Source organism: Myodes glareolus, chromosome 6, assembly GCF_982192425.1.
Source record: "Myodes glareolus chromosome 6, mMyoGla1.1, whole genome shotgun sequence".
NCBI lineage: Eukaryota > Metazoa > Chordata > Mammalia > Rodentia > Cricetidae > Myodes > Myodes glareolus.
Genome location: NC_142031.1, coordinates 90,053,725 through 90,066,257, shown reverse-complemented (window position 1 = coordinate 90,066,257; position 12,533 = coordinate 90,053,725). Strand labels below are relative to the sequence as shown.

General features: G+C 37.4%; 2 protein-coding genes across 6 annotated transcripts in view; one reads left to right on the top strand and one right to left on the bottom strand.

The window, feature by feature from the left end:
* Arhgef33 (Rho guanine nucleotide exchange factor 33) overlaps positions 1 to 12,533 on the top strand; it is a 123,042-nt gene that overhangs the window by 85,474 nt on the left and 25,035 nt on the right. The window lies entirely within an intron of this gene.
* Positions 1,374 to 12,533, bottom strand: part of Sos1 (SOS Ras/Rac guanine nucleotide exchange factor 1) — an 85,042-nt gene continuing 73,882 nt past the window's right edge. For 3 of the 4 annotated variants that reach the window (XM_087907320.1, XM_087907321.1, XM_087907323.1), the window contains 4 exons: positions 11,000 to 11,294; positions 8,994 to 9,038; positions 6,975 to 7,096; positions 1,374 to 5,990 (listed from right to left, as the gene is read on the bottom strand). In XM_087907320.1, coding sequence (XP_087763446.1) covers positions 5,499 to 5,990; positions 6,975 to 7,096; positions 8,994 to 9,038; positions 11,000 to 11,294 — 954 coding nt within the window. In that variant the 3' untranslated portion in view covers positions 1,374 to 5,498. The remainder of the gene's footprint in view (positions 5,991 to 6,974; positions 7,097 to 8,993; positions 9,039 to 10,999; positions 11,295 to 12,533) is intronic. The other variant, XM_087907322.1, reaches the window with a different exon arrangement.

Genomic DNA, 12,533 nt, shown 5'->3' with positions numbered 1-12,533 from the left:
CCTAGAAATTCTCTAAAACAGGCAAACTGCAAACATGTCCTTTATACTTTTATTTTTCATATTTTAGTGCTTTGTGAAATGCACTGCGCCGTAGCCACATCACCTTTCAAGTTCATAGGAACTTGATATTGATGAGCTGTGCATTCCTGTGCTCAGCAGTGGAAGCAGGGTAAACAGGCCTGCCCACGGCACCTGTCCGTCCTGACACAGAGAATCTTCCATTTCTTGAGTTACTAAGGTACAGTTACTAAACAGTTGATAGTTTTTCTTGCCACCTTATCAAAGGTCCTAAAAGGTTAGCATGACCACAAACTGCTTTTCTAAAATTATATTCTGTCAAAGGTGCAAAAAAGCAGGCTTGGCTGGGGAGCTGGTCTTCTTGGTTCTGTTTTTGAGATCTAAGTGCCCTCCTCTGTGATGCCTAGCATTGACTTTTGATGATAAAGTACAAAGGTAAATCTCTTGGTTAAAGATCAGAATTAACATTTGGAGAGCAAAATCAAAATCTCTGATTAATTACAGTGTCAGTATTACTTACAGATAGTAAACCTGTTACGTAGAAAAACATTCAATAACGCATGCTGGAATCACCATTTTAGGCATCCCTGAAGGCATTCCTACAGATACTAGGAACACTGAGTCTTAGTCCCAGGACAAACTTGACACTTTGCCTTATTTGTCTGTCTGTCTGTCTGTCTGTCTATCTATCTATCTATCCTTTCCTTCTCTTTTCCCTCTCTTTGTGGATGAAACTGGGGCTTCACACATGCTAGGCAAGCCTCTACCATTGAGCTACACCCCACTCCTTTTTTTATTCTGAGACAGGTGCTAGGATGGCCTTGAACTCAGATACACCTGTAGTCCCGGTATACCTTTTAATCATCTTGACTCAGTCTTTTATGTAGCCGGGATCAAAGACCGGCACCATCAGCTCTGGCTTGCCTTTATTTCAAAATAAATGAGCTGAATCTAATTATCTTTTAATATTTTTGTTTTATATTATACCTTGAGTGACCCTATATTTGCACTGTTGATCTTCCTGACACCAGCAGGTCACAGCAAGAACTGCCTGGTAGGGACCTGAAACACCCAAGTATGTTCTTTTAAAAATACAATTGCCTTCTGAAACTTAATCCTGTGTATAGTCACTTGACTGATTTCTATCCCAAGCCTCCCTGTTACAATAATAGGATTTGACACTAAACTTACTGTATCCTTTTTAACTTGTTAGAGGAAATAGTGTTCCCAGAAGAAGACCATGATAGAATGTAAAGTATTTCTATGTGAAGGTATATAAGCTAAATTAGAATCACTAACAACTTCAAAATACTGCCCTCTAAAGTAAATGCATGCAAAAACAATACACTGTGGGCTATGTAAGGCATTTTTCTTTATTATTTTCAATTTATCTTAGTAATGCCAGAAAAATAACAGCCATTATTTTCACTTTTAACACAAACCAAATACTGCTGCACATAGAGTACAAAGATCACCTACAAACATTGGTTAGGTACAAAGGCCATTGGATGTATAGACCACACTTTGTTCTTACATCAGAGTAAGACTGACAGAGCATTTTTGACAGTTACTTTAGCAAATAACCATGCTACTAAACAAAGGCAAATACACATATATACACAGACACATCTCAACTAAAATTATACATGTCACTTTGACAAACAAACTCTCTGGTTTCACCAGATATTTGCACCCCCAAGTCCCCTGCCCTAATCCCACCCCCAAATGCTGACTTGATCTGAAAAAAAAAAAAAGAGAGATGTTCTTAATTAAAGGCACAGTTGGCAGCTACTGAAAGTGGCATGCATCTGGCATGGGTGCACTCTAAGCCACACTGCATATAACTTGCATCTTTATCTGGGTTTGGTAGTTCAATGTTGCCCACCTTTAGCTTGCTTATTTTATAATTTTTCAGCAACTGGCTACTTAATGCACTATTTTTATTAAAGGCAAAAGGGAGATTTGCTCACAGTTGACAGAAAATGCACTTTATGGTGTCAAAAATGGAAAATAAGGCATGAAACTTACAAAAGAACTTAAAACTGCTTTTGTTTCAATTATCATGTAGAGTTCATGCTTTTTTTCTTAACTAGAACACAGAATACTTCACTGGCTCATGTGAAAAGGACTATGAAATCATTTTAAGTTAGTACTGTTCAAAGGGGGAAAAATTGAATAAAGGCATCACTTTCCTTCACCTTTTACTGCATAATTCTCTTTCAGCCAAACTGACAGTCACCTTGTGATGTGTAAAAATTAACGTGCAGCACACAGAACCTGCACAGCATAGTCACACGATAGAGATGGAAAGAGCATGCACACCTACCCAGCAGCAGAATACCAAGACATACATGGTTGCCTTGGTTTTGAATCTGAAGAGGATAAGAAAGATTCTCTTCTGTGTGTTCTCTAGCTGGAGCAGCATCCCCACGTATCTTCCTGAGCCACTAAATACCCCTAATTCAGGCCATTATATTAAGATAATTAAATGACATGTGAGCACAACTTAATTACATGATCATTATGATAAATGCCACTTTGGGTTTGCATTAAGGAAGAATCTGGAATCATAGCATAGCCTCCAACTTAAATAGTACTTTAGTGAATGCCCTGCTGATTATGTTTATATTGCATACTCTTGGCTCAACTCAGATCCACTAAAACATTCTTGAGTTAGAGGATAGTAACCTACTAAACTCACAATTTGATGCCCAACAGCCTTTATTTAAGCAAGAAATTTTAACTAGGTAGACTTTGAATATTTGTCATTTTCATCTTCACATTTGAAAGACTAGAAAGAGTAAACAGCCCATCTTTTAAAAAATTTAGAAACATACACTTGTCTATTCCTGTTTTCCAAGTGCTTAGCTCTGAAAAGCATTTCTGTTATTAGTTATGAGCCCACCAAGACTTTACTGTGTGGTTCAAGGATAAGAAAACATTTGCTGACAGTTCATTTTCTGGAAGAAATGTCCCATATTTGGGGATGTAGTTAAGCAAGTGCACTGGCTGCCTCGTAATGTCCTGGGTTCAGATGCAGTTCTGTAACGGTGCATTTGTCTTCTGCCACTTCTTGTCCCTGAAGAAGTACATTTTAGTTATGACTAAGGGTAAGTTTGTTAACCAGATGTTTAACTCAAGGACACAGCTTCCTCACTTTCACCCCAGGGCATCCAATTAGAACTTTTAAAATCAGTTACTACAGAAAGTATTTTTGCCCAAATGTCATATTTAAGAAGAAAAATACCCTCCATCGGATGCATACAAATGGTTGTATGGTGAAGCGGTCTACTGGAACAGTCGGTTAGAGAGTAGTTCCCTTTGGGAGAAACTAACTCCAAATCTGGGCACTCCCTCCCTTGTTGGCTCAAGCAGAACTAAAGGGGTTATCACGCTGCTGAAGGCAACACTTGCCAGAGAGATACTGAATATTCTAATGTTGCTTTTCTTCGGTTCTCATTTGAAGTAGGGATGGGATGATCAAAAAGTGATCAGTAAGCCATGGGAATTTGGGGTGTCATCACAATTGTATGGAACACATTAGTAAGTAGGCCTACCTAGTGACTTTTGCTGAATGAATGGTCTTATGGACACTTTGCATCCAAGATGGGATTTGAAATTAACTTTTGAGGACACTTTTAAAAGAGGAGACATTTTGCAAAGAGAAATGGCTACCATAATAGGAATAGTATAGACACTAAATGAAAAAGATTCAACTCTAACAAATAAACAAGGACATGATAGGATAGACTGCTTAATGATGATGCAATTAATGTCTTTTCTGATCTTAGAAGACTATACACTGTACTATTGGGATGTACATTTAATGCTCTAATAAATATCACAAAAATTATTGATGTACTACACATCCACCGTGCTGCAGCCCAGTTAACAGGATTGCTGAAATGCTGCTTTATTATTATGAGGACACATGCACACACTGATGAACTGGCGACTGTCTAAGAATGGAGTACACAGTTCACAGACACAGTGGAGACTAATGAAACTGCTCCTATTCAAGTTACATGCATTTCAGTCACAGTATCTGTTAGACTCAGAAGAGCAGTACAAGGCTTCATGAATAATCACATAATATTATGGACAGGTAGATAGTCTCTGAGGAGTAGCTTTTAGAGAACCAAAGACCTTAAGCAAAGTAGAATATAAATGTTAACCAACATGTATGGTTGCTCAAGAAATTAAAAACCTGCAAGGTTCTGTTTAAAAGATGCCCATTCCATCATAAGCCAGTATTTCCCTGTATGCCAAACTCCGACTTCAGAGTACTCTGTAAGAACTAGACACCCAGACGTACCACGTGTGCTTTTATGCTTAGTGTTTGTATATTTTTCAACTGAAAGAAATAAGAATCAACCATTTTATCCATATAATAATTTAATATATGCCAGCCAAACAAAGTAGTTTATCTTTATTCAATTAAATAAAAACAGACCTGTCAGGTATATTATATAACATTCACTATATACACATGATTTAGGCAATGCAAGGTAATTCTAAGTATACTGACTTACTCAACTATTAGTAAAACATGAATGGTGTCAGTGAGGCCCAGAGTGCTCCTTTTCACATTGGATGCCTGCATTTCTGTAGTATGGTTAGAGGGACAGCCACGAGCCAGGACATAATGTTACCAGTAAACTCCTGTGGGGCAGGGGGAGGGGGTGACAGTCTAGCATAGATTAACAGTCTCCTAAGTGTAAATAGGATACTTGACAGTTAACATTTTTAAAAAGTTCTTCTTCCGTTAATGACATGAAATTTCTTGTTTGAAGGCAACACCACCACATTTTGTTTGTGAGTGGGGGTAGGTAGGGAATGTTCTTAAAACTGGTATAATTATTCTTAAAACAATAACAATAACAAAAAGTACCTCTTTGGTGAAGCCTCGGTACCCATTCAATTCACTGTAATAATCTGTAAACAGGACTGCAGTACAGTGCTGGGCCTTGATTTCAACAAGGCCAGGTACCACAGCCTTTTCTCACAGTCCTCTGAAGAATTTTTACGAAAATATTCTAAAGTAGAAGAGTAAAGCAAAGGAAACAAAGGAGGAGAAGATCCCTGTTAAGATTTTTTTAAAAGTGCATAATATTTTGAATTACAAAAACTGTCAACATATGGGCCTGTTGGACATTAGACTGTTTTCCATCCCTTTAATGATAAAGATTACTTCACAAAATGAGGACTCTTGCCTATTGGCCAGAAAAGTCCCTTCACGTGATTTCCAGGTGCAATCCGTTGTCCAATCCCTCTAGATCAGTCTCCACATTCTAGCTGGAATACCATCTTATTTTATAATTATGTGTAGGTTAAAATTCATTGTCTTATACTACATCTTGAAGCAGAGTCATTAGTGTTTGGAGTTCTCATTTGAACTCCTCAGTGCTGGCATGTTCAGTGCATCCATTGCCAGCAATGGATTTGGGGCTAGGAAGCTGTACACCCCAGTACAGAGGAAGTCAGGAAGAATGGGCATTCTCCAATAGTGGTGGTCCATCTCTGTGCATAGATGGGTGTGTGTGCTCCCTCTTATAAGTTTTTGGAGGAAGTTTGGGGATAAGTTGAGAAGTGCTTTGTCGTGGAGGGACAGGAGGTCCAGCAATTGGATGGAGGTCCACTTCCTGTGCCAGCGGTGGTGATGGCAGATGCCTTCTCGTGCCGTGAGGAGAAGGGGTTTGAGGAGGCGGTGGTGTAAAGGGGGAAGGGCTATTTGGAAAGAAGGCATTGCCATGATCACTCTTTTTGCCCAAAGGAGGAGGTTGGAGATGCAACGGTGAGCTTGAGAAAACATCAGGTGTCCTCACAGGTTCTCGTGGTGGTAACAAGGGAGGGCTCTCAGGAGGCTCTGACATAGAGGTCCGATCTGATAGCGAATATCTCGGTGAATAAGCTTTTGATGTGGGTTGCCTAGGAGGAATAGCTGGGGGGCTGTCCAAGTGCTTAGACATAATCTAACAAATGAAAAAGAATAGAACACGTGTTAATATAATTTGAAAAGTACCATGAATATATTAAGAGTTAACTTGGAATTTTCATACATGCTACTGGCAGAACACTATGAAGCACAGGAAGTTTTACCATATGTATTAAGTGTGATTTCTACCCATTCTTAGAGATTAAGTCAAAAGCTTGTTGTTTACTACTGGCTGCCTATCATACAATGCACTATGATTTCTGACTTAAACTAACCATTTTGTACATTAGTTTTTTGCAGTGTACACATTAGGCAAACAAACTACCATAGCCCTAATTATTAAGTTTTAAATGTACTGTCTTAATGTTTCATGAAATCTACAAGGTCTTGACTTATCTTGGTTCTTCTGTTCTCTGGGTAGCTTAAGACCTAATAAATTAAGTTAATAACTGGCAAAATTAATAAACTATAAGGGGAAGGGATATTTAAACTGGTAGGAAACTTAAAGTTATGAGTCTTTAGGATCTCTCCTAACCTAGAATTTAAGTGCCTTCTTATTGGCTGAAAGAATGAATGGCTTTCAGCAGATACTCAGTATAGTTTTGCTATCATATACCTTTACATAAACTCCACACTGCACCCCCGCCCTTGGTCATACATTTTAGAAGAAGTACATGAGGGCTGGAGAGATATCTCAGCTGTTGAAGACTAGGTTCACAAGCAAGATACAAAAGAACTGCATGAGATCAAGTTACCTTGATCAAGTCTACCTTGTAGACTAAGACTTGCTTTTTCCCTTGATAATGCCCACAGCTGTAAATGAATAGTAGTTTCATATGCATAACTAAAAGCTACCTTTATAAAAAAATTTTTGCAGGCTAAATTTATATTTAATTCTTAAATGATTAAACCCAAATACTCAGAGATGTTAGCTTATCGCAGCTGGAATAGACTTGACATAACAACTGACCACAGCTAATGATTCCAATTTCTAGATAACAAGGTCTGTCTTCTACTTTACCTTAGATGGGGAGGATTCTGTTGGGGCAGATTCTTGCCGTCTTCGAGGGGGAACAGGAGGGGGCACAGGCATTATTTCATCAGTGCCTTTGGCTAAACTTATAGATGAGACTGAAGCAGATCCTGTAGGGTGTTAATTTAAAAACAAACAAACAAAAAATGATTATAGGACTTTGATTTCACTTACTACTCTTGAAAAGACTTAGAAACTTCTTGTACTGACTAAAAGAAATACACTGAAATATCAAAAGTAGTTTTAATAAACCAATACCCAATATACCATTCCATTTATTAAAATAAACTGCTATAAAAGCATGCAGAAACTTCCTAGCAATGTTTAAAAGCAAAAGCCACTTAAAGTAATTATTTTTGCTTCTTAAACAAAATAACATTACTATTGGAATTTTAATTGGGTCTGATTTTCAGATTTCTGTTGGATAAGTAATTTGAAAATCTTTGGAATGGTCACTTTTGTCAAAGTGTGGGAGGGCCATCTTTTTCTCTAGCTTTATTGCTCTCAAGGTCCTGGACTGGACTGAACAGTTTCTAGAATACTCTCTGGTCTTAACAACTCTATTGAAATATTTCTTAGAGAATCTGGTACCCTGAGGTCTAGTCACATTTTGCTTGGGTCCAGACTTTCATTAGCATGGAAACATCATTAGAATCATCACATCTAAATCTAAATTCAAAATGCCAGAGTGTAGGGAGTGTGCGATAATGAAAATAGGAACTGTGCTAAAATCCAGTAAACCTGATTTAAGAGTAAGTTGGTGAAATGGCACAAGAGGTAAATAAAACTAGAACCCATCTAATGGGCATTTAGTTAATAATTGATGCTTTGAAAGACAACACTTATCTATTGTTAGTTTATAAACAGTATAAAAAGATATGAAAATATCTTAACATTCAAAACTGTACTTGGCAGGCTCTTTATTCCTTTAAGCATTCTGTTCCCTCTTGCTAACTATTATAACAACACAGAATGTAAAGAGTGTTTGTGTACTTATACTCAGATGGCCAACATTGTGTGTGCTGTGTGTATTGCTGGGGTGTGCATGCTGCAGGCCAGAAGTCAATGCTGGGTGTCTTCTTCTATTGCTGTCCTATTTATTGTTTTGAGACAGAGTCTCTCACTGAACCTGGAGCTCATTGACTGGCTAGGTGGGTTGGCCAGTGAGTGAGCCCCTGGGATTGGTTTGCCTCTAACTCACCCCAACTTTCCAACACTAGGATTTTTGGCATGTGTCACCATGCTAAGCTTCTATGTGGATTTTGGGGATTCAAAGTCAGGTCTCCATGCTAGCATAGCAGACACTGCCCACTGAGCATCTCCCCAGACCGTGACCAACATTTTGGTCACCTTATTTTTTTAAGAAAATATACACATTTTTTTAAGCTATAACTGGAATTTTATTGTATGTATTTTGAAATCATTTGTACAAAGAAAAAAGTTATTGATTTGTTAGTTTAAAACAACTAAAAATAGAATTTATAGTGAATTGCTTACTTTAAAACTGAAAGCAATTAACTGAAACAGCACTTGATTTCTGTAAATATTTAAGGCTTGCAACTAGTTATGTGTATATATATATATATGTAATTATATAATCATAGTCCTTATGAAGTTAAATGCAATTATTTGCCAACACTAAGTTGTCAGTAGGCTAAGTAGACTTTTTAATCTGAACATTGCATGTAGCTGCCAGCTTCCCCACTGCGCATGCATGCTTTTGCTTCTTTTATAAAGTTTGAGAAGGAAGTATATTTAGAATTGTACAGTTGGAAATGAGAAATAGTTAAATGTGGAAGCTGTTCCTTTAATAGGTTCTTTTTAAAAGGTTTTGTAAAAAGCATGAAAAGTCTGTAATTTTAAGCCAATTCTTTATGGTGAAAAGACAGCAGCAGTGAAGGCTCACTTCTAGGATGGGGCAGGAAAGAAAGGTCAGCAGGGAAGGTGACCCTTAGCCTGGTTTGTAAAGCCAAAGCAGGAGTTAAGTGTTAAACCAGATATACTGACTTGGGCCATGGGGCAGTGTAACCTGGGTAAAGACGGTATCGCCGCCTGTAAAAAGGAAACAGGAAAAAGTTGTTTTCTCCCACTAATATTCTCAACTCATCTATAAAAATGTATGTTCTTGCCATGTTAGTTTTAAAACACATCATAAACAGTTTTAGTAACAGCTCATAAATACTTTTGAGAGAAAAAATGGAGTCACTATCATATTGGGAACTTTGAAGTTTTTCTTACTTAATGTCATAATATAAATGAAAAACATTAATTAGAAAACAGTATGATACTGTATTTGTGTGTGTACATGTGCCACAGTGTGTGTTCTCACGTCAGTTTTCTTCTTCACTAGAAGGACTGCAGGGTTTGGATTTAGGTTGCCATGCTTGGTGGCAAGCATCTTAATCTCACCTGCCCCTCTGGAAGGCACTGTAAACTATAAGACCCAATTCAAGGGGTGAAGACGCAAATCATTTAATAGAGATAAAGGGAGATTCAGGCAAATATTATCTTATACCTTTGAGGAAGTCTTACAGCTATACCTTTGAAAATATGTTTTTGGAACATATATTGTCATTATAAAATATTCAGGGTTTTGAATATTAAAACAAGCTTCTGTATTCACAAACACTTTAAAGTTCAGTATATATTTGGTTTTTACATACTTTTTAATTTAGGACATTCCTTGGTAAATTTGGAATATTTCAAAAATATTCTTTTAAGAAAAATTAAGGACTTAATTTATTTATGAGTTATTAATAATTAATTTAAGTCCTAAATTATTCTTAAAAGGAAACATTAAAAAAAAAAACCCAAACATGAAAACAGTGGTTCTCATCCTTCTAATGCTGCTGTGACCCTTTAATACAGTTTCTCATGCTGCGGTGATCCCAACCATAAAATTATTTTCTTTGCTACTTCATAACTGTAATTTTGCTGTTACGAATCATAATGTAAATAATTATTTTGGAGATAGAGGTTTGTCAGAGAGTTGAGAATCATTACATTAAAATATAGGAAAATCGAGTTAGAGTCCTGAGGCTAGTTCTAAACCATCATGGCTACACTACTTCAGCACTGACGTATGGAACAGAAAATAATCCAAGTAGTAATGATTCTTACAGTGTTGCATTGACCTGATTATAAAAAAAAATTACATTTCCCTTCACTTTTTAAAAATTCTGTAGTTTATTTTATTATTACTATTATTATTAATGTTCACAGGTATTTTGCTTGCATATATGTCTGGATGAGGGTGAAGGATCCCCAGAAATTGAAGTTACAGATAGATGTGAGCTGTCATGTGGGTGCTGGGAACTGAACCTAGGTGTACATTACTCTCCTCCTGACCAAAAGCTGGAAAAATCTCCCAAATGAATTGCATTATTGCATATTATATAAAAACAAATGAAAGGTGGGGTTAGAGAGATGGCTCAATGGTTGAGCTCTGGTTACTCTTCCAGAGGTCCCGAGTTCAATTCCCAGCCACCACAATGTAGCTCATGACCATCTATCTATAGAGGGATCTGATGCCCTCTATCTGCATGTGTGACTTTATGCCAGAAGAGCACTAATATAGATTAAATAAATAAATCTTTAAAAAAAGAGGAACGTCGAGTTGGATAAAATATGTTTTTGAATCAGTGTCTGTCTGACCTTATCTGGCAGCTTCCTATGTGTGTAATGTAACTTCACAGTCCTATGTGTGTAATGTAACTTCACAGTCCTATGTGTGTAATGTAACTTCCTGGTCCTCAGTTGCTAAATAAAGCCAAGTAAAGTCTCACAAACACATCTTATGTGGTATAAAGACAAGATCCACTGCTAGCTGACTACAGATGCGTGTATACTAGGAATTACACAGGATTCTGGGCCAAATCTCAAAGTAATTAATATATCTGCAAAGAGTTTTTAGATGGTTTCTCTGGGTTACACAGGAAATAATATGAACATACACACAATCACAGAGATTATTTTTCACCCGCTCTGAATTACTTAAAAGTTTTATCACCTACTTGAGTGAAAAGGGCTTGCTGAATGGTCAGAATCAAACACACTGCAGACATCTGTGGTACTGGAAGCAGCAGAGGCAGGAGGAGGTGTGAGTGGCGTTCTTGGAGAATTTGGAGCAGAAGCTGTACTTTCAGCCTCACTTTCAGGGATCCGACTGTAACTAATTTTTCTTGGCTCCTGCTGCAGAGGTGTGGGATGTCGCATGGTTCCTGGTCTTGGATTTGATGGACGAACACCAGGGGATTTTAGGGGATAGCTGTATTTTTTTTGGCTATAGACATCAAAAACAAAAACAAACTACAATACTTAAAACATCATGGCAAAAAGGAAGGTTTTTCTCTATTCTCACGACTCAGCTCAGAGTACCCCAAGTGGCAGCGCCGTCACTTCTCTGCTGAAGGGCTGGCTGTGTAAACCTTAGAAAGTGACGTGGTCAACTAAGGCTTAATATAAACACCAGAATGTTCCTTAATGTAGCATCTTGGTGGATAGAAATTTTTTTGAAAGTACATTATATAATTCCCTGGCTTCATGTTGTTGTTTGGTTTTTTGAGACAAGGTTTCTCTGTGTGACAGTCCTGGCTGTCCTGGAACTCACTTTGTAGACCAGGCTGGCCTCGGCCTTCAAAGTACTAGGATTAAAGTTGCATGCCACCAGCACCCACCCTCCCACCCCTCAGCAAATTCCGTTTTTTAAAACATACTATTTAGGGTAATTAAACCTTGTTGGAAACGCCATAGTCATCATGAACTGTGGTTCCCGGTTGTAATACAGTGGTGCCATTAGCCCATAGGACCTGGTCTGCTTACAGATGGAGTGAGATGTCTGCATTTTCTTTATCTCTGAGAATATTTTAACTCTACAGAACGGTTGCTCACAGTGATGTCAGAGTGTCTCACTGGAGTCAACATATGTATTAGGTTTATGTTTAAAAGCTGTTTTAAAGTTTCAAAAATCTGATGGGAGTCACAAACATAGTTTATTGTGACCACTTAGAAATGATTTATATTTACGTTTTGACTCTATGAGTGAGTGCGCATACTCAGAGCAGTGAGGAGTAATAATGAGCATAAGCTAGACAGGCACTGGAAATTACTACAAAACAAAAGAACTATTAAAAGTATCTTTATGCAAAATTTGCTAACTCATAGATCATTTCATTACTTTAAAAATCCCAAGTAAATATACTTACTGTAAGTGAATTAGTATAAACCTTTAAAATTCCATGCCTTTGAAATAAAGTTTAACTTTTGTTAAAACTAAAACTAGTGCCGGATGGTGGCGCATGCCCCAGCACTCAGGAGGCAGAGGCAGCCAACCAGGCATACAGAGCCAGTTCCAGGACAGGCACCAAAGCTACACAGAGAAACCCTGTCTCGAAAAACCAGGGAAAAAACAAAAACAACAAAAACCTAAAAGGAGCAAACTATAGATTTATTCACATCTATCATCATATCATGAGAATTTATTGAAATTAGTATTAGTGTTCATTTATTTGGAAACGAGTAAGATATTCCTGACTATACATATTAATT